Source organism: Malaclemys terrapin, chromosome 7 (genome assembly GCF_027887155.1).
Source record: "Malaclemys terrapin pileata isolate rMalTer1 chromosome 7, rMalTer1.hap1, whole genome shotgun sequence".
NCBI lineage: Eukaryota > Metazoa > Chordata > Testudines > Emydidae > Malaclemys > Malaclemys terrapin.
Window position 1 is genome coordinate 95,652,590 of NC_071511.1, and position 27,434 is coordinate 95,680,023.

General features: G+C 42.0%; 1 protein-coding gene across 1 annotated transcript; it reads left to right on the forward strand.

Moving 5' to 3' along the window:
• The first annotated feature begins 1,917 nt into the window (after positions 1-1,917).
• Positions 1,918-27,344, forward strand: NOC3L (NOC3 like DNA replication regulator). Its single transcript, XM_054033538.1, has 21 exons — positions 1,918-2,019; positions 3,588-3,795; positions 4,978-5,104; positions 8,767-8,924; positions 9,040-9,099; positions 12,370-12,500; positions 12,796-12,957; positions 16,608-16,701; positions 17,036-17,211; positions 17,491-17,619; positions 18,416-18,547; positions 18,968-19,048; positions 19,970-20,070; positions 20,556-20,628; positions 20,726-20,789; positions 20,881-20,952; positions 22,198-22,379; positions 22,702-22,830; positions 24,480-24,577; positions 25,321-25,405; positions 26,867-27,344. Exons 1-21 carry the CDS (start codon positions 2,011-2,013, stop codon positions 26,996-26,998), a joined length of 2,403 nt encoding a protein of 800 aa, XP_053889513.1. The 5' UTR covers positions 1,918-2,010; the 3' UTR covers positions 26,999-27,344.
• Positions 27,345-27,434: the final 90 nt, after the last annotated feature.

Below are 27,434 nucleotides of genomic sequence, written 5' to 3' on the forward strand. Positions count from 1 at the left end.
TGCGTTACAACTCGCACCAATGCTTGTGCATTATTTAAATTAAAAAAGGGTGTGTGGGGGGGAAGTAGGATGGTCCAGTGGTTAGGGTAGCTGCCTAGGACTTGGGGACCTGTAGTGAGGACAAATACATTAAAGACTGTTAGGTGCTCCGACATGGTGCTGATGGGAGCCATATAAGTATTTACTATAGAATGAGGATATGAGAGTGCTTCATATAACACATTTTTTTGGTGTTTCAGAAGACAGGAGGGTGGGGAGTTAGTCTGTGCTCAGCCTCCAATTGTAAGTTGCTGATAGACAAAATGCTCTACTGTTTCTCTTGCTTCACTGATGTCAAAACCTCATGTCCCTAAACATGCATTCAGACGATAAGCTCTTGAAATTCTGTCCAGACTTCTTGTGATCAACATGTAAAGTATTACATTACAATTTGTTAGTTCCCTCAATTTGTAGCTTAATTTTCAAAAAGGATATGAGCTGGAAACTATCTCTGCTTCTGCCAGACCTTGGTCCTTAATTTGCCAAATATCAGTGAGTATACCTGTGACAGTTATGCAAATAATCCCATGATGTGGTGTGGTGGCGTGTGTATAGAATAATAAATGATTTCAGTATTTGCTGCTTTACCTTAGGACTTTAGGGTATTAGTTGTCAGTTCACTTCTGTCTTAGGAACAGCAAAGGCATTCATCCAACTGTTTGGAAGAGCCAAGTCCTGTTGGCTTTCTCTCAGCTCTTCTTAATTAGAGGAACAATGTACATGGTACCAAGTGCCAACCTATATTAGCTAGGCCATCAGTAATGGGGAATGATATTGTACCAGTCTGGGGAAGCTAAAGGGTTCGGCCTTCCTCACAGGAAGCCTAGTTGCTGTGGTAATAAGCATATGGATTGTGGAGGGTAGAAGAGTCAGACTTAATGGAGGCTAAAGAATGGTACTCCATAAAACTAGTGTTGCTGGTGCAAAACAAACTAGAACAACACAATTTCACAGAAATGTAACAAACCTTTTCAGGGACATCCAAACAACCCATGTAGGAAAACAAATGAAATAGTCTTAGCTAAACTGTTTCATTGATGCTTTATGTTGGGGACAGATCATTCTAACTTCAGCCAGTTTTGAAAGTTGCCCAACTGGGCCACTATGACTTGTTTCAAATTCATGTGAAACAGCTTTCAAAAGAAGTTTGTTTCATGCTGTGTTAACAGGAGTGTAAGTAGGTGATCTAGCTACTATACAGAAGTGGGTGCTTTTAAATCTTGTCAGAGAGTTACTGGTTAGGGATGTTGATTTCTGTTTCACCTTGTCATTTTGGTTTAGGGCATGACTTAGTAGGGTGAGGGCATAGGTGCTGGTGTGATATGGTTTCTATTATACACAGGGTTTACACTTTGGTTCAATGGCTTTAGCACCCCCCACTATACAAATTGTTTCAGCATCCCTGGGTGAGAGTGGCAGGTTCTCTAGCACCAGTAAATATTTTTCTGGTTGGTCAAAAACCGGACACCTGGAACCCAGCAATGACTTGTCTTTATATGGAGTTGTTCTTGATTAACTCTCTTGCGTCCAGGTAGTCTCCACATATGCAGCTAACCAGGAATAAGTCCATGGAGAGACAAGCCTGAGAGTGGTTTTCACATGTTCAGCAAAACAGCACCTCACGCAGTGTCTGGACTAGTATTTCAAGGGCTACTCCTGCAGCTGTTGCTTCACGTGTCGGGGTGCAGGCGGGGCCCCGGGCCCTTTAACGCAGGCTGCTGCAGCCCCACCGGGGGTGGAATGGAGCAGGGCGACTCTAGGGCTGGGGCGAGGCCGAGCTGGGGCGGGGGCACACACAGCCCAGGGCTAGGTGGCGCGCGGCCAAACCCACCCTGAGCGGTCGCCGTCCGGGCTCCGTGCTCGCTTTCAGCCGCCAGAGGCCGCTGTGAGGCAGCTCAGCCCCGCCCCGCGCTTCCGGGCCTGCGCAGCGGTCTGCGGCCACGTGTGTCCGGGACCCCTAGAGCCGCCGCAATGAAGCCGGTGAGGGGCCCTGGGTCGGGCTCTGTCTGCGGGGCAGTGGGGGGCTGGGGCAGTGAGAAGTGCTATGGGGGGGCACGGCGCTGTGAGGGGCAGGGCCGGGCCGGGCCACGGGGCCCTGGGGTGGAGAGTCGGGCCAGGGGAGGGCGGCTGGCGGTGGGAGAGTCCTGTGAGGGGGTGTGGGGCTAGGGTAAGGGCTCGGCGTCGTGGGGGAAGCGGGGCCCTGTGGGGGAGAGCCGGCGGAGGGGCTGTGGCTGTGGGGAGCTCGGAGCCGGGGGGCACAAGGCGCTGTGAAGGGGGGGGCCGGGCCGCCGAGGCCCGCGCAGCCTCTCCAAGGCGGGCCCGGGAGTGGAGCGCAGAGAGACTGATGCCAGCCAAAGCTCCCTGTCCCCGCGCCGCCTTGTCCCCATCAGCAGCACCGGGGCGCGCACACAGCACCGCAGGCCCGGTGCTGAGAGGAAGGGTGAGGCGATAGACGAGGACTGTGAATTCTGTGGAAAGCCCTTGTGAAGAGGCAGCGCTGTCCAGTTACTCCTTTGCCTTCTTATACCTCCTTGGGAGCAAGGCCGGCACCTTTTGAAATGTTCACTTCATCACTGCTACAGATATCTCAGAAGCAGATCCGCGATATCTTATGGAAATTGGCTTCAAAGATAGCTGATAATAAAATTAACAGGGACATTATTTGTACTCCCATGGCACTTGGGAGCCCTAGTCATGAACTAGGTCTCCATCGTTAGTGCTACATGCTGTACGGCAGGGATCGGCAACCTTTGGCTCGTGGCTCGCCAGGGCGGGGCCGGTTTGTTTACCTGCTGTGTCCGCAGGTTCAGCCAATCGCGGCTCCCACTGGCTGTGGTTCGCCGTCCCAGGCCAGTGGAGGCTGCGAGAAGCACCGTAGGCCGAGGGATGTGCTGGCCGCCTCTTCCTCCTGCCCCCATTGGCCTGGCGCGGCAAACCGCGGCCAGTAGGAGCCACGATCGGCTGAACCTGCGGACATGGCAGGTAAACAAACCGGCCTGGTCCCCCCAGGGGGCTTACCCTGGCGAGCAGCGTGCTGAAGGTTGCCGACCCCTGCTGTACAGCTTATCCTAGGAACAGATCAAAGAAATCTCATTATGATCACTTTTCTGTATCCATGTTGGGAACCAGAATAATGGGGGCAGAGGTAGTCTGACTGTCAAGTGTTGCTGGAGCTGTCCCATCACCACTTTCCTAATAATGCTTCCTAAACAAGGGGAGACTAAATATGTGCTATAGGACTGTATTTAAATTGCATTGCTTTCTGTGCTGGATATTTATAGAACTAGGATTGTTCAGAAATGTTTCTGTAAAATCTTTGGCCCATTTGTTTCCAGGTTATTCTGCTTAATACAATTAATTTCACTAATTAGGAATTGGGTATACTTTAAACCTAAACACAGAAATCTGTTCACAAGAAATTTGTTATCCAGCATGGGTGTTAGTGAGTGTTAGCATGTCTGGTTTAAATCTTTCACTTAAATTTAGTGCTTTTTTTACAAAAATAAACATGAATCTTCAGTTAACTGAAGTTTTCTGTTGGTTTCCAGAGAAAAAATAAAAAACGAGTTCCAAGCTTTCGCAAGTTGCTGAAAACTAGTAAAGTAAAACTTGACAACAAGTTAAAGAATAAACAGTTTAAGCAGCAGAGCATTGCTAAGAAATATCGAAAAGAGCAAAGAAAACTTAGGCAAGCTGTCAAAGATGTTACATCCAGAACATCTGTTCCATTGGAGGAATTCAAGAAAAAACATGCAGGTGAGTGTTTGCTTGTGTCAGGTAGTGAATTTAGCAACGGTTCTGATCTATTTTGCATAGACGAGGGATGAGAGGTAAGCATGACGTTGTAATTTACATCTAGTAAAACCAGAACTGAACCCAGTAGTTACAAATTTGTTCTTTATTCTGATACTGCCATTAGAGAATATGTACAGATGCTTGAGTCTTGATTTTCCTTTTTGTAGATTATTATCAGTCAGTTCTTTGCTACTGCATCAAAGGGTTACATGCATGGAGTGTAGTGAGAAAATTGTAATAATGCTTACATTATTTTTTATGCAAGAGTAAACAGTATACAGTGCTTTACAAAATGAACTACAGGAAAAGTATGACATCAGAGTTTCCCATTGTAAAGACAAACTTACGCTTAGTATTCACACAATCACTTCTTTTTATTCCTGACGTCTCTGAATTTTCTTTTATCCTCAAGAGTGCCTGCATAGATTATTCTCTGGACCAATTTATGTTCAGTATTATATTTGGTAACTGCACTGCTCACTTTCTTGTCTCCTGTTCCAAACTAGATCCTGAGCCTGTTGTTTTTCCAACTGTCAAGTTTGTACATTCCTATAGACTCAGACTCAAAAGCTATTTTGAACCTGAATTCCTAACTATTCTGTCTTTTTAGAACAAGCCCACATATCAATTAAGCATGTCAAAAATGTTCATATAGATTCCTTGATGATGGAGCTTGCACGTGGTATGATGCAGAATGCACATGTACTAGTTTTTATCTTCTTTTTCTTTAAAAGGAGAACAAAAACACCTTTCCAACACTAGAAATATGAAGGAAAGAATTATTTGGGCATGACTGCCCCAAACTAAATCCTTTTAGATGGGACTATTCTTCAAAGTCAAGTTTATTTGGCCTACTGACATTGATGAGGTCCTTTTTTATTATCTAGATAATGGTTGTGGAGCCAGGAAGACTTAAGGCCCTGATTTTGCAAATACTTATGAATGTGAGTGACTTTACTCGTAGGAATAGTCCTATTGTGAATGGGTCTAGTCACAGGAATAAAGTTCAGCATGTGTGTTTGTAGGATTGGGGTTGGAGTGTGGAGCTGAGAAGATTGACAAATACAGGAAAGGTGTATTTTCAAGTTTCAAGTATTTTCAAGTGCAGTGGCTCACAAGTCTGTCCATTGTCCTCTGATACAGCTGAAAGAAAGGAGGAAGAGGAGGAAGAGGAAGCTCTTCCACTGGATATGATGGATGAAGATGACATGAAATTAATGGAAGATTTAGCTCAAAAAGCATCATTTGTAACAAGAGACCTTTCTTCTAGGTAAGTATTCTCATGTACCCTTACAGTCCATAAACTGTAGTGAGGTTAATAATGCTTCCAATTTTAGACTTTACTTGTTCTAGTCACACATTTTTCTATTAACACAATCATCAACACTACTGTAGCAACCCTCTAATGCTGGGAAATTACTTTCTCCTAAGATACCTTGTCTGCACAATTTTCACTCCTGTCTCAGCTCCCTAATGTGAGGTAGATGGAATCCCCAAAGCTCAAGATGTTTTTTGGTTCCTACACTCAGTGGTAGCAGCTAGGGAGAAGGAACCAAACTAGTCACATGTTTCCCTGGACTTGCAGCCACTGTCCTATGAACATTCAGGTTGGTTCCCAATTGAACTGGATACAAAGACTTTCCCTGCAGTGTTAAGCCAATTATCAGAATAGTTTGAAAAATATCGTGCCTTAAATGCAATGATAATAAACTTCATATGCAGATATGAAGGGAGGGAAAAAAAGTATCTGCAACATCTGTGTGGGGGAGAGCAGATGGGTGAGTGAAAGTTTTGGAAGGTGATATCACCAGAGAAATAGAATTATAGCCTAATTTTCCATTTCCTGAAATATAGTCGCTGCAGGATTCTCAGTCGTACAGAGGAGCAGAATTATAGTGTCTTTTCTTTATTTCTTAACAATATCCTTTGGCAACAGGTAGGAAATGCCATGACCATGGGAGCTGTGAAGTTAATAGTTTGTTCTAATTTCCAGTATAAACTAAACTTTTCTGTTTAATGGGTTATAAAAAAAAATTGCTTCACTTGACATAGAAAGTATCAGCTCAGAGGACTTTCTTTTTTTTAAAAAAATAGTGATTTGGAATTAATTTTGGCTTTTTAAAAGGAGGAAGTAACTTTCTGCTTCCAACACTTATTTATGCTAACCCTAATTCAAATGATTTTGTTAAGTTTTATAAACTATTAATCAGTAATGTAGACCAGTGTCTGAAACGTACTAAACAATAATTTTTGACGTACAGAGTTACAGCTCTCCTGCATTATGTCATGCTATGTAAAATGCTGTAGCTGGTCTACAAGTCGTTAGCTAAGATACAATTTTATTTTTAAAACACAGCTTGGTTTCCAGCTTTGTTACAGAACAGCTAAAATAGAAAACTCTAAACATGTGTATTTATTGAATGAAATTGTGCAAACTATAGATCTTTTAGTTTGACCTAGTTTCTTTTCATTTTAAAAAGACATTTTTAAATTGTTGAGATAAACATTTGAAAATTAGCTACTGTGGCAAATTTTTGTTACTTTCATATTGTCTTCTAAAGCACACAATGTAGCATTTTCCAATTTTAAAAAAATCCCCTATTCTTCTGCCTTTTATTCTTATCAATTGTGAAAAGTTCACAGAAACATCTGCATTGTAGCCACTATGGCCAAGATCCACAGAGGGACTTTAGGCACCTAAGTTCCAGTTGTAAACTCCACTACAACCCACAAAATCCTCACTCAGCTGCCATGTAACCCTGTAGGCACCTACATCAGTGCCTAAAGTTTTGCTGTAAAAGTTCTCTAGGAGCTTTAATTTCTGCTTCTGGGCGTGTCTTTTGCCGCCCCACTCTTGGTGCTACGGTGTCCATCTCTTGCCTAAGCACCAGTGTGATCCATAAACTGGGGGAATGGTGCCTGTTTTAACTACAGCGCTTAGTTCAGTGCTCTGAGCATATCTACTGGATCAGGCCCCATTCAAAATCTGGACAGAGCTGGAGGTGGTTGTGCCTCCCTTATAAGTTTTTAGCCCAATGATTAATTAAAGGACTTGGGCCAGAGAAAAAGAGTGAGAGAGTCTGGGAGATGGGAGTTGCAAGGTCCAGTCCCCCTGCTCTCATGAAATTATTTATTGAAAGTGGAACAGCTTCAACAGGAGAGAGTGAGGGAGCCCCACATCAGAATATCCCATAGAGAGATAGAACACTCTCCAAAGAGGTGGGAGACTCCTTTTCAAATTCTTCCTTATCATCAAGCAGAGGAGGTAGTTGAATCCAGGTGTCCCACATCCCAGGAGAGTGCTCTAACCACTAGGCTAAAGTTATAAGGTAGGTAACAGTGGCGTCACCTCCTCTGATTGTTAGGCATGGAGTTAGGCACTTCCCACAAGAAACAGCTTAGGTGCCTAAGCTGCCTGACTTCAGAAGAGGGGTTCCTCGCTGTGCATTGCAAACACATATAGGCATCTCCCTGCAGTCCTGACTTAGGTGCCTAACTGTGAGAGGGGCAGGGCTGAGGACATACCCCTCTCGCTGGCATCTCCCATTGGTTAGTTTAGGCAACTCCCCGCCTAGCTTGCTGGCTTTTGTGGTTTGAATTCTCAGGCACCTATTTCTTCCCATGCATTCCCTAGGCCACCATCTCAGGCTTTGTGGATCCTGCTGCTGTTCCATTGATTTTCTCAGTGCCTAAAAATTAGGCATTGCAATGCCTAGTCCACCTGCCGGACCATATAATCGTTACCTATTATTTACAAAACAAAGATTTGTGTAGTTACATATAAACATATACAGGTTAAGAGTCTGAACTTAATGAAAACAAACTAAGTTATGACAGCCTGTAAAAGGAGATGGCACATCAGACTAAAACTAGGACACTGGTCTGTTTGCTATGGCAGATCTTATGACAGTGAGGCCTCTTTCTACTGCTCTCTTTTGCACAGCCTACTACGTTTGGCCCAAGGCATCTTGACTGATAGTAGCCACACTAATTAGGTTTTCACAGTTCATCTAATGGGAATTTCATTCCTCTATTAAGACTTACTTACACATAAGTTTTTGCAGTTGTATGTGGAACCCCCCCAGTATGAACCCATTTATATTGGCTTAAGAATGTTTGTTTTGGTTTAGATTGTCAGCAGCTAAACAGATAAAAACTTGTCAATGCTAAGGGGTTGCACCACTTAATTAAATGTTTTTGTTTGTTTTTTTTAAATGGATTTCGATTACCAACCCTTAGAGACCAGCTTAGGGGCTAGTGTAATAATGCTGACATTCACAAAATAACATGACTAACTTTTACTTGTAACTTTCAAGTAAAGTGTTTGGTTATGAGTTTTATAGTGCATTCTTTTACTAGGTTAACTGAGGCCTGGTCCCCACTAAGTCCCCACTTCGGACTAAGGTACGCAAATTCAGCTACGTTAATAACGTAGCTGAATTCGAAGTACCTTAGTCCGAACTTACCGCGGTCCAGACGCGGCAGGAAGTCTCCCCCAGTCGATGCCGCGTACTCCTCTCGGCGAGCTGGAGTACCGGCGCCGACTGTGAGCACTTCCGGGATCGATTTATCGCGTCTTAACCAGACGCGATAAATCGATCCCAGAACATCGATTGCGTGCCGCCGGACCCTCCGGTAAGTGAAGACAAGGCCTAAGCCACCATGATTTCATATCTAAGTTTACTAAACTTTGGAGATGAATGGGAGGGTGGATTTTTTGTTCATTTTTATTCATAGAACAGTGTATAACTGGAGAGGCAACTGAAACTGACACTGAAACTCACTCAGATGTTCTGGTTCATGATGTACTGCATGACTTTATTTTATTTAATTTTTTTTAGGTGTAGGAAGTTAATTTTGACAGTATACTTTGAATTTACAGTTAATATCTAATTTGTTGATGAATTGAATAGTCTGTCTTGCACTATACAGTGAACCTGTTCATGCTAAGAAACGAAAACAGGAAAGCGTGATTGACAGATATGAGAAAATGCCAAGGTGCATGCAGACTGAGCCAGAAAAAGAACTTATTCACCTGCTTCCTATCAAAGATAAAAGTGGCATTATTCCACAAACAATGGAAAAGCCAGGTAAGAAACAGGTGCTGGATTCAACATAACAGCAGCCAGCAAGATTGTATTTTATTAATTTTTTTAAACCTGAGTGTCTAGTATTAGGTTTGTAATATACATTCTGTTCTTGCAGTCATCAATGTTGCACAGAATGAAGAGGAGGAAGATACAGAAGAAATGGAGGTGGTAGAAGGTAATAAAACAGCCTGTTACACTTAGACAACTGAAAGTGATTTTTCTGTTTAATAAAGTCATTTACCACAGAATGTGTTCTGCTTACGTGGTTTTGGAACAGACAGCTCAATTCGGTCAAGCGTCATTTTACTTTCAGAATTTGGCAATGAGTCCTGTCTTGCTTCATGCTCACCTGCTAGAATTCCAGGACTTGCAGGAAAAAAATTCTGTTGCTGATTTCAGAATTACTTCATTTAATATCATTTTGATATGTTGATGTCTCCAGAATTGATGCTTAGGCTAAGCCATTTGGAACTGTTATGCCTTTTTCACCAGTGAGGGAAGAAGCCTCATTCTTAGTTCAGGAATCTCTGGCTTGCCTGATTCATGGTGGTTATTCCAAAACAAAAAAATCTTAAAATGAAGCATGTATCAGTGTTTTGAGTATATATTACCTTTCAAGATTTTTTTTTAGCTTGAACAATCAAATGTGAGAAACCCAGAAAACTTGGAATTCAGTTTGCACTTCCACAGTAAGCCATAGAGTCTCACTCAAATGATAAGCACAGCCCTAACTCTGTCTTAGTCGTGTCTAGAGCTGATTGGGAAAATGGCAATTTGTTGACATCAGAACAAAACCAGATTTCGAAATAGCAAAATTTCCTGCGAACCAGAAATCCTGAGTTTTTTGGCCAGTTTTAGTCAGGGCAGCAAAAGCCAAAACACACATTTGAGTAAATTAAACAGTCATCAGGAAATGCAAGTAAAGTGGTTGTAATGATATACACCTCTACCCTGATATAACACGACCGATATAACACGAATTTGGATATAATGCGATAAAGCAGTGCTCTGGGGGCGGGAGGAGGAGAGGGGACGGAGCTGCGAACTCCGGTGGATCAAAGCAAGTTCGAGATAACGCGGTTTCACCTATAACGCGGTAAGATTTTTTTGGCTCCCGAGGACAGCGTTATATCGAGATAGAGGTGTAGTATGAATTAGGTTGTGATAAATTTACATCAAAGTACTCTGTTGCAAATTCTCTCTCCAGTCAAACTGCCAATATTTGGTTTATGCATTGGGTTTGTATGTTACGGTATACATGGAGAAAACCACTTTCAATTCAAAGCAGACATACACTCTGCTCCTTTTTACAAGAGTTAGAAACTCAGCTGCGGGAGTATTGTGTCTTACCAACTGCTAAACTGTATGTATACATTTTGGAGGTATCTTACGTTTTTAAAGGCATTTTGAAAATTCTGCATTGCCTGTAGTTTAGAGTGTGTCTGCCTATCAGCCTGGGAGTATAACTTCTGGCTTGAGGAGACATACCCATGTTAGCTTGGATCGAGCTGGCATGCTAAAAATAGAGTGTAGCCAGGGCGGTGGGAGAGGCTAGCCATTCCAAGTACTTACATCGTGTCTTGGACAGGCATGTACTCGGGTACTGAGCCCCTCCTGCCACTCGTGCTGCCACAACTGCACTCTATTTTTAACATGCCAGCTCAGTAACTAACACAAATATGCCTTCTTCAACTGAGAATTATACCCCACTTGATGCGCAGACATACCCTTTCCTGTACACCTTCTAAGGGTATCCCTTCCTAGGGAGAAGTAGGTAGAGTAGGAGGATTGTAGGGGGCAGCACACCAGGAAGCATTCCTCCTTCTCTTCCTGTGGATTTCCTGGGGCCCACAGTGTTTGGAGATGCACAGTAATAGAAATCCTAAGTGCAGCAGCCTCCTGATGAACATTAGAAAATTCATTTTGAAGTTGCCTTCCAACACCTCCACTCAAGTGATAGGAGGCTTGTGTGGGGGGGCCCCAGGTGAAGGAGGCCCAAACCCCCACCATACTGCAAGACTGGGCCAGGCCAAACCACCCCCAGTTCCCCCAGCAAGCCTTAGGTGCTACCTGACTACCTAAAATTGACTCATTGGCTGCCTAAAAACCTAAATGGAGTTGGGAGGTTGGTGACACTATTTATGCTTTATGCTGCTGAGTCTAATTGGATCTCCTAGTGGGTGGTTGTGAGGGACCCTGGCTACCCTGGTAAGCCTTGTGGAAATTAGGATGGGCTCCCAATGAGCCTACTAAAGTTGCAAGAGTTCAGAGGGCAACAACATTTTAAGTTCTACAGATACTGATTGGGCCTGTTTAGCCTTGCCAGAGCTGAGTGGGAGAGGGGGTAATGCTGAGACTCTTAATGTTTACAAGGATGTGTGGAATGTACCCTGTTCTGCTGTTCCCCTTCTCCACTTTCGTTCACTCTTCTGTTCCTTTCTTCTCTGCCATCAGATCACCCAGCTTGCTCTGCTGATACCCTTTATGACCCCTTTCTCTCAGTCCCACAAGCTCTATACTCTCCTCAGCCTACATATCTCCCCTCCATATACACACCCACACGCACACACCTTGCAAGCCCTTGGATCCATTGGAAGTGAGCACCTTAAAAAGTCCACTGGTGTATGCTTGTGGGGCTAGGGTGAGGGGGAGCAGGGAGGCACCACCCCTTTTGCCCCTATTAAAATAGCTGGCTCGAATAATCTTAATTTTTAATGTCTCCTACTCTTGGTTTTCAGGTTACAAAATTCAGCCCAAAAAAAAGCATTAGAAGTTTTACGGTTGAGAACACCTTTTTTGTTATTAAAAACTTTAATTTAGAAACAACCTGTCTTCAGTTTTGGTGGAAACTGTTTCCTTTTTCTATTGAGAAGCCACCATAGTGATGGGTTTACACTTCGAGGTAATTTAAAAAAAAAAAAAATTAAATGAAAGTTCAGATCTCCAGTTGTTGTCATCCTTTTTAAGTTCATTGGCGCCAACAAGCCATTTGGTTGTTGTTAATTAAAATCATAATCACTTTTAAAATTGATTTTATTAATTAGTCTTTGGTTCAGTGCTTGAGAGCTCAGGTTGATGAGAGTCTGTACAGCTATGTTTTATCACCGTCCTTTTTTATTTATTTAATCTTGCGAACACTTCAATTGCTTAAGGTACTCAAAATGCCCTTGTCCAATTCACTGGAAATTTAACAGAAAAATTGTATCTCAACCCCAGACCTAACCTACCAAGTTTGACATCATTCCTTGGTTTGTTTATTTTGGGTTGGAAGAGGTGAAGTGGGTCCTGTAATCTGCATAAGTTATCACATGGCCCTGAAAAACCTCTTGGGCTGCTTTTGAGTCCTATACTGCTGAACTTAACATTATGATATTGTATCTGCTAAGTAACAATTTGAAATAAAATGAATAGAATTGGAGTTAACTAATAAACTTTATTATATTAGAATCTAGTGAAGAACCCCAGCCGGTGCTCACTACAGATGAACTGCTAATTCAAAGGAGAAGGAAGCTGCAGGAGAAGAAGATACACATTGCAGCCTTAGCAGCTGCCATTCTGTCTGACCCAGAAAACAGCGTGAGTAGTGTTAATTTTTGTGTGTGTGGTACAGTAAATCAATTAATTACAAAAATCTGAAGTAATCAAGGAATGGCAAAGTATGCAACATGTTATGCATCCATGGAAAAGCCAAAATCAGCAGAGACAGGACAGCAAAGGGGGGCCATGGTTGTTGGCAGTTGTTCTGCAGACAAAGGAAATCTGCATGACTGTGTTTGATATTACCCATACCCACCAGTAGTTGGACTCTCCATGAATTGGTGTTATTTTGTATATAACCTTTATTTATCCTGCACCATGTTTTCTTGAACAGATAAAGAAGCTGAAAGAGTTGCGTGCCATGCTAATGGAACAAGACCCCAATGTGGCTGTGATTGTTCGGAAGCTGGTGATGGTTTCTCTGATGGAACTATTCAAAGATATTACTCCTTCTTACAAAATTCGGCCTCTGACTGAAGCAGAAAAACATACCAAGGTGAAACTGCAGGTTTCAATAAAATAGAGTTTGTTGTTTTTAATAGGCTGTTCCTGATCTAAAACAGGTGTTTAACAGAAATCTAGTTTTTGAACAAATTTAACAAATCCTATTTTAACATGAAGTACTTATGGGATATGTTTACACTTCAGCATAAGCCCATGCTTGAGCTGTAGCTCAAGCCTAACCCCCTTGTGTCTATACTTCAATTGAACTAACACAGGGCTTGGACCCAGGGTCCTAGGACCCTGCAGGGCTGGAGGGTCCGAGTTTGTGTTATTGCTTTACAGCAGGGGTCGGCAACCTACGGCACGCGAGCCGATTTTGAGCGGCATGCTGCCTGCCCACTGAGAGGAGGAGAAGGAGGGGCGGAGTGGCCGGAAAGCGCCACGCTGGGGGAAGAAGCGGTGGGGGGGAGGAAGCTTGGCTGCCGCAGGACCAAGCTTCTGCCTCCTGCGTCCACAGGGGAGAGTGGTGGGGGGGAAGGTCCCAGCCCCCCGCCCCGCACAGCCCTCCCCGCCCACCGCTCTCCCCTGCGGGGGCAGGAGGCAGAGGCTTGGTCCTGCGGCAGCCAAGCTTCCCGCCTCCCCCGTGTGGTGCATTCTTCCCCCAGTGTGGTGCATTCCAGTCCGTCCTTCTCCCTGGATGGCCCTTGCGAGGGGGACGGGGAGCGGAGCAGAGCCGAGCAGTGTAGAGCAGGCAGAAAGAGGTAGGGACAGAGCCTGGGGGAAGGGGGTGGAACAGGGCATATCCCTCCCAGCCTCCTACCCTGAGCCGCTCAGTGCAGGGGGCTGGGAGCACCCCCACGATCCGAGCACCCCAGCCTTCTGCCCTGCACCCCCCCCACCCCAACACACACCCATCTCTCTGCCCTGAACCCCACACATCCCCTAGCCCTCTGCCCTGACCTTGAGTCGCCCCCAACACCCAGCCTTCTGCCCTGACCTCCCCCCAACACCCAGCCTTCTGCCTTGCACCCCCACATGCACCCCAGCCCTCTGCCCTGACCTCCCCTCAACACCCAGCCTTCTGCCCTGCACCCTCCACACCCCCAGCCCTCTGCCCTGACCTCGAGTCGCCCCCAACACCCAGCCTTCTGGCCTGCACCTCCACACCCCCAGCCCTCTGCCCTGACCTCGAGTCGCCCCCAACACACAGCCTGCTGCCCTGCATCTCCACACACACTCCAGCCCTCTGCCCTGACCTCCTCCCAACACCCAGCCTTCTGCCCTGCACCTCCAAATTCCCCTCTGCCCTGACCTCGAGTCCCCCCAACACCCAGCCTTCTGCCCTGCACTTCCCCCAACACCCAGCCTTCTGCCCTGCACCTCCACACACACCCCAGACTTATAGAGAGAGACCTTCTAAAAAACGTTAACATGTATTACTGGCACGTGAAACCTTAAATTAAAGTGAATAAATGAAGACTCGGCACACCACTTCTGAAAGGTTACCTACCCCTGCTTTACACTGTGGACAGAGCGCCGCTTGACTGATTTCCAGGGAGTCATCTCACAATTCCATGGGACAACTTCTGTATTCCTCTCTGTCCCAACAATCTGCAATCCACTTTATTGAAAATGGAGGCCCCTTTTGTGAGTGGCAGCAACTCAGGTCATCGTTAACCTGTTCTCTTCTATCACCAATCAGCAAATGCAGTATCTGAGAACCTCTTGGGTTTGCAATGGAGAACAAACTGATCAAGCCTTTTGCCAAGCAGGCTGCTTCAAACTTCCTGTAATGTGCAGGGCAGGCAGTAAAGTTTTTGCACAGTGGTCCTAGGCTAGAGCAGCCACATTTGGAGATCAGGGGGAGGGCACTAGGGACTCTGAGATATGGTTACTTTGAGCATGGGCTAGGAAAGTCTTAACATTGGGTTAAAATACAATGTAGCTGCTCAAGCCCAGGGTTCCGTAACGCTGGTTAGCTGAGTCAAGTCTTGCTAATCCTGGGTTTACATTACAGCGTAGACATACCCATAGAGGCTCTTCGCCTGTTAATGCAGTGGTCCCCAAACTTTTCAGGGTTGTGCCTCCCCCTTATCCCTGTCTGCACTCTGGCTGGGAGCAGGGCCCCAGCTCCAGGGGGCGGGTGGGGGGGGTGGAGACAGGGGTAAGAGGGTTGAGGTTGGAGCTGCATCTGGGGGTGGATCTGGGGCTTGGAGCGGAGCTGCAGCTGGGGGCAGGGCTGGGGACAGGAGCAGAAACCATGACTGGGGGCCGAGGCTGGGGCTGGAGCCAGGGAGAGGAGCCGCAGCCGGGAGCCAGAGCTGGAGCGGAGCGGAGGGCAGAGCAGGAGTGGGTGGCCCCCCCCACCCCCCGCCTCTCATGGGGGCTGGCCCGGCCCTGCACCCTCCTTGTTTGGGGACCTATGTGTTAACGTATGTCTATGTTTTAGTCACGGGTATTTTTAGTAAAAGTCATGAAATTCATGGCCCGTGACGTGTCCATGACTTTTACTATATACCCCTAACTAAAACTTGGACGGAGGGCCCTGGGTGCTCTGGGGGGGTGATCCGGGGGCACTGGGGGAGGTGGCTGGAGGGAATGTTGACAGGGCTGGTAGGGGCTTCCCTCCTAGACGGCGGTTTTATTTAATTAGCAATAAGCATTTACAGCTTTAGTTTAAAGTGTTGGTGATAAATTGAAAGAAATAAAATAAATGAGAGAAAATCGAAGTATCATTTGTAAAATGTTTGATAGATTTATTTTTTTTATACTTAGTTTTAAACACTTGTAAATTCAGAGTCACCAAAAAGGTTTTGCGTTAAGGAGTATGTAATATATAGGTAATTTTCAGTAGCAGTAACCTAGAAACGAAACAGTACTTAGTGTCAGGCAAGGGAATTGAACCAAAAGAAAAGCCATTAAATGCTATCATAAAGAATACTATTATTTGTGTTTTAGGGCTTGTATATATGGGGACATACAGGAAAGTTAATCTGAATTAACTAAAGGTGTGAATTTGAAATGAATTAGTTAAACTGCATTAAAATCCCTGTGTGGATGCTTTTGATTTAGGATTAAAATGGCCTTAATTTGATTTATTTTAACTTATTTTGAAAGTGATTTAAGCTAAACCGAATTAAGCCACTTTAATGTTGAATAAGAGTGTTCACATGGGGTTTAATGCAGTTTTACTGATCCACTTCAAATTCAACTTTACTTAATTCAGATTAATTTTCCTGGATGTCCCTGTGTAGATGCCCTTACATTGGATCAGATCTCTGCATGTATGTTTCATTCTCTGCTAAATAAAGGCAGAATACCTTATTCTCCTGGATTTTTTGTAAAATGTTGGTTTAGAAGGTGTTTACCAATTGAGGTGGCACAACTCAGGATTCTGGCTTTAAACTTGTTTTACATAAAGGCAGTCCTATTCCCAAATCCCACTTAAATACCTGTTAGTGAAATAGATCTAGTGGGCAGAAAAAAATCTCAAAGCGCCAAGACTTGTACAGAAAAGTTAATTTTAATATATACCTGGGAAAGCTTTGGTAAAAACTAAACTTCATTGGATTAAAAAAAAAATACAAAACCAATCCCCAAAACAAGAAAAAACAAAACAAAACACCAAATCTTATATTGGCAGTATTAGTTAACTGAAATACTTAGGTCTTTAAAAATAACTCATCTGTATTATATTTACAGGTTAGAAAAGAAACTCAGAAACTAAGGGAGTTTGAAGAAGGCCTTGTGAGCCAGTACAAGTTTTACCTGGAAAATCTAGAACAAACAGTTAAAGGTATAGTGTGGATTTCCCTCATTTCTTAGTTAAGTACATTCCTAGATACAAGGTCCTGATTCTGCCATCAATTACACATGCATAGTCCCGTTGAACTGAAAGGGCCTAGTTATGTGCACAAAGTTACTTGCCTGTATAAGTGTTTGCAGGATAAGTGTTTATCCTTGGAATTAATATTGCTTTCTGCACCTAACATTTTCTGATTGTTATTTCATAGAAAGCTGTACTTAAGATTTATTTTACTAAAACATCAGGAAAGCCGCCAGAAAAATACTCAAAAATAATGCAGTAGCTAAGTTTTACATAGTAATAACAAAAATAATATTTTATTCAGACTGGAAGCAGAGGAAGCTGAAGAAAAGTAACGTGATCTCGTTAAAAGCATATAAAGGTCTGGCAGAGATTGCAGTCAAGTGTCTGTGTGAGCTTCTTGTGGTGCTGCCTCACTTCAATTTCCACAATAACATCATTGTCCTGATTGTACCTCTCATGAATGACACATCAAAATTGGTGGGTATCTTTCTAATTGTTTGATTTTAAGAGGCGTTCTCTTATATGAAAAATATTTCTGATTTTTGAAAGTTAATTACAAAGCAACCGTAGCATGCCTCTCTTTTCAACACTTTGTTTTACAGGCTTTCTCTCTGTACTTGATGACTTTTTTATTGAAAGTGGATATTCACACCATTGTAAATTTTGACATAGAAACTTGGTTGAGTAACTATTAACATGAACTTGTCTCTATTTTATATCATTTTCTGAGAATAAACATTTCAATTAACTTTACAGATTTCTGAAATGTGTTGTGAAGCTGTAAAGAAGCTCTTTAAACAAGACAAACTGGGCTCTGTTTCTCTGGGTGTCGTTAAGGTGATTTCTGGCCTTGTAAAGAGCAGAAATTATGATGTTAGACCTGAGGTAAGTTTCTTTTTGTTGTACTTTTTGAATTTTCTTTTGACAATGGCAAAAACAGCGAAAGACTATACTTAGCAAAGCCATCCAGTATTTCTTCACTTTTCCTGAGCATAGAACAAGTTTAGGGCTTCTTGACTTCCCTTAAAAAGGATACAAGGGGTGTAGTCTGTTTGATTGACAAACCTGATGCATTTAAAGAACTTCCTCTTGTTGCTTTTTGCTAGGTGCAACTAATTTTGTGCCTGAGCTTTTCTGATTTGGTCTCTTCCTGCTTGTGCTGCTCTTTTGTACTCCTTGGTTATTCATGTTTCCTCTTTTTGTAGGCTTCTTTTTTTATTTTCAGGTAATTAAATAGCTTCTGATGAAGCCATATTGGACTCTTACTCTACTTCCTATCTTTCCATTGCATGGGGATAGTTTACAGTTGTGCCTACAAGGGGTGTAGTCTGATTGACTAACAAATTAAGGCATGCTCAGGTTATGGGTTCTAGTCACTGGATTTAAACCAAGAAAATAGGTTAAGGTGACTAAATATGTTGCAGGAGCCAGAGTTTATAATCACAGTCACTTAAAGGAAAACTGCTGTAAATTAATATTTTATGAAAACGCATTGTGTATGTTTTCTAATTAACTATATAAAACTGTATGAAGATTCTCCAGTATTACATGGCAAAAGCTCAGTCAGACACACCCAATCTTGAAGTTCCTGATGTTGATAATCTGCTGTTGTAAATTTGCTGCACATGACTTTGTTAAACTTCAGGCACTAAATATGTTATGGTTTCTTTCTCAATTTTAGGTGCTAAAGATATTCCTTCATCTACGAATTAAAGAAGTAGAAGTAAAAAAAGACACAGAAGACATTACTGCAAAGAAAAAGTTCATGTCCTGTAAGGAGAAAAGGAAAAATCTTTCAAGGATGCAAAGAAAGGTATAGTTGAAATTGATTCCTCTGTTACCTTCGTTATCCTTTGGCGCTGGTAAATGTGCTACATTAGCACTATGTATAGAGCATTTTGTGGCACATCAAGGAATTTTTGATTCCTAATTAATTCCTAATTCTGTCCTTTTCCCTGTATTTATTATAATTATTAGCAAAACTTCTAATAATGACTCAGTTCTGTTTATTAGTTGGTGGGAAGGGGATGTTTAGAAAACGAGTTTCCCTCTAGTTGCCCTTCTGCCATCATTAAGACAACTTCATTCCACCACGGAACTCACAAAGGATCAGCAGAGCATTGAACATGGTTATTCCAGATACCTGTGGACCCTGGGGCTCCAGGCTTAGTGAGATGTGGAATTTTTTAATTTGCCAGAATATTTAATGTCTTTAAAATGAATATATTTTCAGTGGAAGAAAGCAGAAGAGAAGCTGGAACGAGAACTCCTGGAAGCAGAAGCCTCAGAGAGTAAAGAAAAAAAACTGAAACTGGTAGGGAATTGGAGAAATTCTTTTTCTGCTTTTGCATGTGTTCTTGCAAGCAATTAAAACTAGTTGTCTGAAGTCTATTTTGTGGTCCAGTTTGTTGTCTTTTCTTTGTCAGATTAGCTCAGTAGGTAATGATCGTGCACTAAGAGGGTAGTGATACGGGCCATGGAAGACCTCTTCTCTGGCAGAAAGGGTATTGTATGTCATGAGGTAGGAGCTGGGGAGGGTTCATTTTTTTGCAACTAACAGACCTAGCTATGTTGAGGACACTGAAATTATAAAAACACAGGTGGAGCACAAAGAAAGGAAAAGGATACCTGTAATTTGTAACTGACTGACTAGGTTACAGTCTACAGCAGACTGGAATTACTTGAATCTGTAATAGGGTTCCTTTATGTGTGTCAGAAAAATTCTGCTGCTAGAAGCCCTATCAATGTTTATTATGATGTCAGTTTTCAGTTTCAATTGTGTAGTAGTCCTTACCCCAGGATGACAGGCACACTGGTAGCCTGACACTGCCTGTTTAAAATAGCTTCCATTTAAATATGTGCATCTGTTCAGTATCAGTTTGTTGGCATTTATTTCCTTTTATTTATATTTAAGCAGGTCTTCTCCATTCTTTCTTGGAATGAGATGTTGTGTCAAATAAAGCATGATTTATCTTGGTCAAATTTAGAAATATTGCCATTAATTTTAGTTTACTACAGAATCTAAAATCCACCTGCTGACTCAATAGTGTGTCTGTATCCTCTGTGATAGGAATTTTTGGACAGCTATATTTGTAAATATTAGGATTTTGGGAGCTAGTGAGTTCAAAATTCAAAAAAGTAAGAGGAAAAAGAAAGCTTTGAGTTCAGTTTAAATGAATCAGCAATACCTGTTTTCTTTGCATACTGATATGATTTTATGTACTTTTTGCCACAGCACACAGAGACTCTGAATATTGTATTTTTAACTTACTTCAGAATACTGAAGAAAGTACAGAAATCCCCTCTTTTGCCTGCGGTACTGGAAGGTCTTGCAAAGTAAGAGCTATGAGTCAATATTTTTTTCTATGTATTTTAGAAAAAATATGAGTCAGTAAAAAGACATTTTAAGAATCTTTTGTATGAGCAGTTCAACTGCATGAGGGATAGATAAATAAAGCACACCAAAATGCATCTGTTTGTATATTTGAGCATTTCTAACGTCTTTCATTGTAGTATCTAATTGTCAGTATGGGGTTTACATGACAAATATCCTTTAAATCATTAGGTGACTGCATTATTTATTCTGGTGTGTTAATAAAGAAATTGAAAGTCATTCTTTGCTCTGTGCAGTAGCGTTAATGAAAAGTTGAGATATGCCTCTAGGGATTGCATTATCAAGCTGTGCGAATATAGAGTAGATTTAAGAGGGCATTTGATGGAAGTAGAGAATGTAGTCTTTGGCAGGTCACAGAATGCTTTGAATGAGCTTGCAGAGAAAATTGTCTGTAGTTACAGAAAAATAAAAATCTCCTTGATTCTAGGTTTGCTCATCTCATAAATGTAGAATTTTTTGATGACCTGTTGGTTGTTCTACATTCTCTCATTGCATCTGGGGTAAGTTGAGCTTTTTCCTAATGAGGTAATTTCTTGAGATGTTTTTTAAAAATAAAGCTTTATCTATTGTGTATCAGCTATTCTTTTGTATTCCCAGGATCTAAGCTATCGGGAGAGCCTTCATTGCGTTCTCACTGCTTTTCATATTCTGTCTGGCCAAGGTAAGTTCTCTAAAATATAAACTTCATAATTTGATTTTAGCTGATAAGTAGGTTTGCTTCACTAACCTATTTGGGATTATTTTTTAAATAGGTGATGTTCTTAACATTGACCCTTCGAAGTTCTACAGTCACCTTTACAGGACACTATTTAGGCTACATGCAGGTAACTTCAGTGTCTTATTTTAACATCTGAATGCATAGACTGTTGATTTTATTTGTATGATACTCTTAAAAATTCTAATTTTAAGATGCCTTTGCCATCCTTTTACAGAAACAGATAACAAATTTCTTTTAACTGCTTGGTTCTTCTCTCAAGTTAGTATATCTATTATGGCATTACTTAGTACCAATTTCAAATAGTGTCAGATTTCATTAGGGTCTAGTGAGTGACTTTGGATCAGTATCTAACCCAGGCACTTGTAACTTTAAGGTAGCACAGGGCCACAAAATCCACTAAAACCCTCTGGTGGGCCAATGGGTGTGACCGGGGGAATGTCACGCCCTACCGCCATGGGGAGGGGTTGGAGAGCACATCTGCCTCGCACTCATCCCATAGCAACAGCTACTGTCCTGTGGAGCTTGGGCTAGGCATGACTTCCTGCTTCTGTCTATTGGCTCTTGCTATAGCATCATATGATGTGAATGTATGCAGGCGGGGCCCTCCCACCCTTTCCTGCCCCTGGCATTGCTGGATTGCTTGCCCTGAGCTGGGCTGTGGTGGGCCAAATAAAATGATCTGGCGGTCCGGATGCTGCCCCTGGGCTTCCAGTGGCCCATCCCCGATCTAGCCTGTCCTCATAGAAGTCTTTTGACTCCATATTACTTGATTCTTTGCAAAGGCAATTGAAATCTCTATTGATCTTTTGCAAGTTTTATATTTTCAACATTAATTGCTCTTAATATGTGCTTTAACACTTTATGAAAAGATGCTTATTAAAATAAGGATTCATTTCGTTAAAATGGGTTTCATTAACTTGTATAGGAGGAGCTCATGAATTAACTATATGTTATACATTGTTTTTATTGTATATGCATCCAAAATATTGGATGAGCACACTTTTATAAATATAAATAATTGATAGACTGATCAGTGTAATTAGGACCAAAAGAATCTTTGTGAATTTAAACATCCTTGTTTGAATAAATGTATTGTTAAAAGAAGCACAGATATATTGAGTCTGCTCAGAGCAGGAATAGTTTTATAAAAGTAGATGCGTGTTTTTGTCTACCATGTTAATAACCACTGTTTGTTGAACTATTATTTATGCTTTAGTACATCAATAGTAGAATGAATAAATAGATCTAGGGCTCTAATTTCTAAACAACATCCTTCACAGAGTATTTTCTTTCTCGTGTGGAAGGTCTCTTGTTGCCTTTAAATGAGTTTTTACATATTCTGTTTTTTGAGGTGCTACGAATGATGACATGGTGATAGTGCTTCAGTGCCTGGATGTAATGCTTACCAAACGTAGGAAACAGGTTTCCCAGCAACGAGCCCTGGCTTTCATAAAGCGACTTTCCACGCTTGCTCTCCATGTCCTTCCAAATTCCAGTGTTGGGATCTTGGCAACCAACAGAATATTGATGCAAGTAAGTTCTTAGTCACTTGCTGGAATGGAAAATTTCTTACTTGATTATCTCCTTTCTGCTAGCAGTGTCTCCCCCAGAATTGGGGGAGACGCTGGGCTGCAGAATTTACTAGTCCATGAATTGTTATGTAGTATTTAAATTTTTTTATTTTACTACAGAATATTTTGACATATTTTAAACATGAAAGCAGGATTTCCTTAAGTACTGCTGAGTCTGAATAGTGCTGAATATTTGATTACACTCTTGAACTTGTATTACCATGTTATATGCATTAAACTTCTTTATGTGAGATAATCAATTTTTCTGTGTGATGGTGTGATAGACATTCCCAAAAACAGACCTCCTGCTAGACAATGAGGCTCAAGGTAGTGGACTTTATCTCCCAGAACTGGATGAGCCAGAGTGTTGCAATGCTCAGAACACAGCTCTGTGGGAATTACATGCGCTACGGGTGAGTTCCTATTTGGGTAATTGTGGGGAGCTTGCTAAACGTTTATATGCTTAACTAAATACAGAGCTCAGATCAATGCTGTAATTTCTAGACTGTGGACTCTAGATGAATGACATACCCTTGTCTAACTTCTGCTAGCACAATACTTTCAGTTTGTTACAACAGTATTTCCAGGTAGGTTGTTGTGATGGTGACTGATGAAATCTTGTGTTCTCTGTACACCCTGTGTATTTATGCTAGGGAGTCTCATGCTTTGTGGCTAGTGTAGGCCAAGCACGTTGCACCCACCAGGTCTACTTGCATTTCGTCATTCTTCCCTACAATCTCCCTGTGTGGCACCCTGTTTCAGGGCCTCCCTGCAACTCCCCGCCAACCTTTCCCTCATGACAAGAGCTCTGTGTGCCCCCATCCACACCTCTTTCACAGGCCATGGGCTCTGTGTGTGTTCCATATCCCACTCCCCTTGTACCACGGCAGGGGCTCTGTGCACACCCTCATTCCCCACTTATTCACCATGACATGGTCCCTTCCTCTCCCCTTCCTCCAGTGCCACTTTCCTTTCCCTGTCTTCTATGCTCCCCCCTCTATGGATCCCTGCTTCCCTGCCAATCCACCCAATATCTCCCCTTCCTCTCATCCCTGCTTCCCTCATCTCCACCACTTTTCACCTGCCACCCCTCAGTTCTCTCTGGGTCTCTGCTCCCCCACTACCTCATCCTTGCAGTCCTGGATTCTCTCCTCCGCACTCCTCTCAAAATCCTCCCTGAAAGGCTTTCTTCTTTCTGGTAGGATCCAAGCTCCTCGCACAGCAGGTTAATGTGCTGCCTTTGATATGTATAAGCAGCAGCAGGGGGTGTGGCAGAGAGATTCCTCTGCCTGCAGCACCAGGCAGTCTGGTGGTATTGATTTTCCTGTGATTCAATCTTTTCCTGTCTTCTAATTTGCATCAGAATCAATAGGTTTGTACCCACCAGTGCCCAGAACATTTCTGTTAATTTTGAAATTGATTGGAATGTGGCATTGCAAAGTTATTGTGTTGCAGATAAACAGAGAAATGATATGGAGTTGAGTGTTAGACCAACTAGACAAATTAAAAACTCCACCAACTAGACAAATTAAAAACAAGTGAAGTGGCTTTAAATTATTATAGTGAGATTAACTACCCATCTGAGGCAGGGACAAAGATGGCAGGAAGGGAAATCTTAACATTAACCTGTTTGTTTGATAAATTGTTTCAGTGGAGCTATTAGCCTAATGGAAACCTTTATAGCCCTTGTGTTTTATCAGTATGCTTTTAATACAGCCTTCTCATTCCAGAAATTATTTAAGGCCTATCTTTGCAAATAGATAATGGAAGATGTTTGTCTATAACCCTGGCTAGAACGATCTACTGGAAGAAAAAGAGTTAAGATTAACTATAATGAAACTGTCATGGACACTGCATCCAAACTATTTGAGTGGTTTTATGAGTTGTAAACATAGCGTGTGTAACCCTCAGAACACTGGCTAATCCTTAGTCTCATCCTGAAACAGAAGAGAAGTTTGCTGAAAGTTTTCTATTCAGTGTATAAATACAGTATTATTATTATTGGTGAAGTACATAAGTACATGCTATCCTATCCCTCACCAATCCCCTTCCTTCCTTTCAGAGACACTATCATCCAACAGTGCAGAAATTTGCAGATCACCTTATTGCTGGAGCTCCAGCTGAAGGTTCAGAAGCTCTCAGACCGGATCTGAGCCGAAGGTGGGATATACGATGCATATGTTTTGAAAAATAGTTCATTGGCAAAGTAGAAGCTGTTTGTTCTGTATTGTAAGTTTCCCCAGTGAGTAATTTTCCATATGCTGCAAGAAAATTACTTTTTGAAGAACGAAAGTATGATGGTTCTTTTATAAGTACCAGAAGCTGGCTGCTTTTTCTAAGGGCTTGTTTCCTGGCCATGCAGAGGATAAAAGTCCTGCAAATGCAGCATTCTCTGCCCTCAGAGGAGCAAAAGCACTTTGTGTTGCTCAGTAGCAGCCTAGGGACCTTAATAAGGAGTAGCGTTGCTGGGCTGTCACAGTTCAATGAAAACCAATTGCGGTGCACGGTTCTGGAGTATGTACTGATGGAAATTAGTGTAAGGATAGACGACTGTGTGGAACTTTGTCAGGCATGCACCGCAATTGTCTCTGTGAGCTGGACTCTAATCTCCCTCATTTCCATCTTTGTTCATGCCGCAGCTATGTAGTTAATCTCAATATAATAATTTAAAGCCTCTTTACATGCTTTTAATTTGTCTGTTTGTCCTACCTCAACATTTCTGATTCATATAATTTTTCCAGTTGATATTCTGTATTACCGGTTATTCTTCCCTTGCATGACTGAAGTAGTGATTTGAGGAGCAGGTTACTTTGAGTTCATAGAGTACTGAAGTGAGACTTGTTTTATGGACATATACTTTATACTGTTTCTTTTAATTGTGTAAAACTGATCTTGTATTCTAGGTCTGGCACAGAACTTTTTGAGACATATAATATGAAAGGAATGACTTTTAATCCTCCTGTAGCATCTGTTACGCCTAGAAAAAAGGTACTGTCTCTTTCAACATCCTTTCTTAAACACCCAAATAGATACTAGAACTCCTAACTCACTGCTCAGCACCAAGGGTTTTTGACTCTATGACCAGAGTGCTTTCCCAGCTAAGTTCTCTTTACTGGTGTGAGATATTGTTGACTGTTGACTGTGAAAGAAGAGAAATTGTATGAATAGTTCCATCTCCCATAGTACGAGCATGTGTAATAATATGAATGTAATGTCTGTTATTTTTCTGAGCTGTCACGCTGTCTTGTGCTCAGTGCAAGTTTGCTTCTATTGCCTTTGTATAAAAGCCCTTTCTTGTCTCAGAGTCTGGAATCAGCAGGATGGCCAAGTTCCCAGAGGCCTGATTCAGCATAATCAGTGCCAGTGTGTAACTGAAAAGTGTAAATATAAGAGGGGAACATAGAGCTTTTATGGGAGAAAAAAAAGGTTAACATGTCACAGAGCTTTACTATGAAACATTCTCCAACTGACAGCTCCTATTGCATGTCACACGCGTGCTCTTCCCTTTATAAAGTGAGACTTTATCCCCACTTTCTCTTTTGAAAGTGTGGTAACCTATGAATTGCAATGGAGTCTCCTACTGATAATCTACTAATGTCAGCAAAGTCCTGACAGCACAGAATTTCCTTATTAAATAAGTAACTGACTCCTATGAAAATAGCTTGTAAACTTGCCTGTTCCCCTGGATTATCACATTAGCTGCATGTCTGGCAGAGCAGCACTGGGATTGGCAGATGGAAGTAGAAATGTCTAGTACTTGAGTGAGAATACCTAGCATGTAATACCTTTGAATATAGCTAACAAAAAAAATCAGTAACGCTACGTTGTTTTATGTTAAAGTGACTTAGGTCTCTTAAATTTAATTTGGGGTCTTGTTTATTGCTTCTCTAACAAACTCTGACAGTATCTCAGTTTTGCCATACCCTGGCCCACTTGCTTCTCCTCTGGAGTCTGCCTGCCGTAGGCCTTTGCAACATACTTCAGTGGGACAGAGCACTTCTGTCCAGGCCCTTTGACAGAAACCATGAGTGGATATGTAGGCTCCTTTTGCCTTCTGTGCCTCTCCTTAGAGGCTAGAGGACAGTTTTTTTGAGAGGTAGTCAGTGTTTCACACTGTAGTATTCTTAAGAGAGTTATTAAAAATGTAGAGGAAAATAGTTTGATGTGGCAAGCTACCCTTAGCTTAGTTACAAAGAAGAAGAAAGCATGTCTAGAAAGTAAGTGCTTTCTCTGATCTCCCCTGCTCAGACTGACAAGCTCTCCCTGCTAGGTGAATAGGGATCAGTGAACATTTGCTGTCCTCACCTTCAGAAGGTGGTCTAGGGAAGGAAAAATAAAGTAGTAAAATTATCACTACTACTTTGAGACACTAATGGAAACCCATATGTTGACCATATTTAGATAGTTGTATAAATGATGTAAAATATATAACATTTTGATTCTTTCCAGGATAAATTTTTACAAGGGGATTCATTTCTAAATGAAGATTTAAAGGAATTGATTCAGACACATCTCAATGATGCTGCTGTTCACCGACCCTTGGATTTTGCTAAACACTTAAAGGAATCATCCCTATCATAAGTATTACAACCCAGTATAATTGACTTCTTAATTGGGGTGTGTGTGTGGGAATAGCAGAAAGAAATTGTTGCCCGTCATCTTTACAGGAATTCAGATAAAGTCCTGCTATGGAAAGATAAAAATGTATGATCCATCGCTTATGCACACAAAGTAATAGCAGTGTTTTGCAGTTAACCAGAACCTATTGGTTAACTAAGTAGGCTGCATTCTCACAGGAACCATACTGAACTGTAACAAAAGTAACTTCTGGAAGTATAAAAGTCTGAAGGCAGGTGACTTCAATATTGCTTGAGATGTATATTATTGCAATATTTTTTGTTTACATAAATATATATTTTGCAAGAGATTCATTGGGTTTATGTTTGTTTACAACTAACTGAATGGATATTTTAGGAAGTATTCACATAGGTTTGCGTTCTCTGATGCTTATTTTAAG

Coding starts and splice junctions, on each gene's coding strand:
- NOC3L (XM_054033538.1), top strand. Junction 17,620..18,415: donor ATTATGATGTTAGACCTGAG/GTAAGTTTCTTT, acceptor TCTCAATTTTAG/GTGCTAAAGATATTCCTTCA. Junction 19,049..19,969: donor AAGAAAAAAAACTGAAACTG/GTAGGGAATTGG, acceptor TTTTTGCCACAG/CACACAGAGACTCTGAATAT.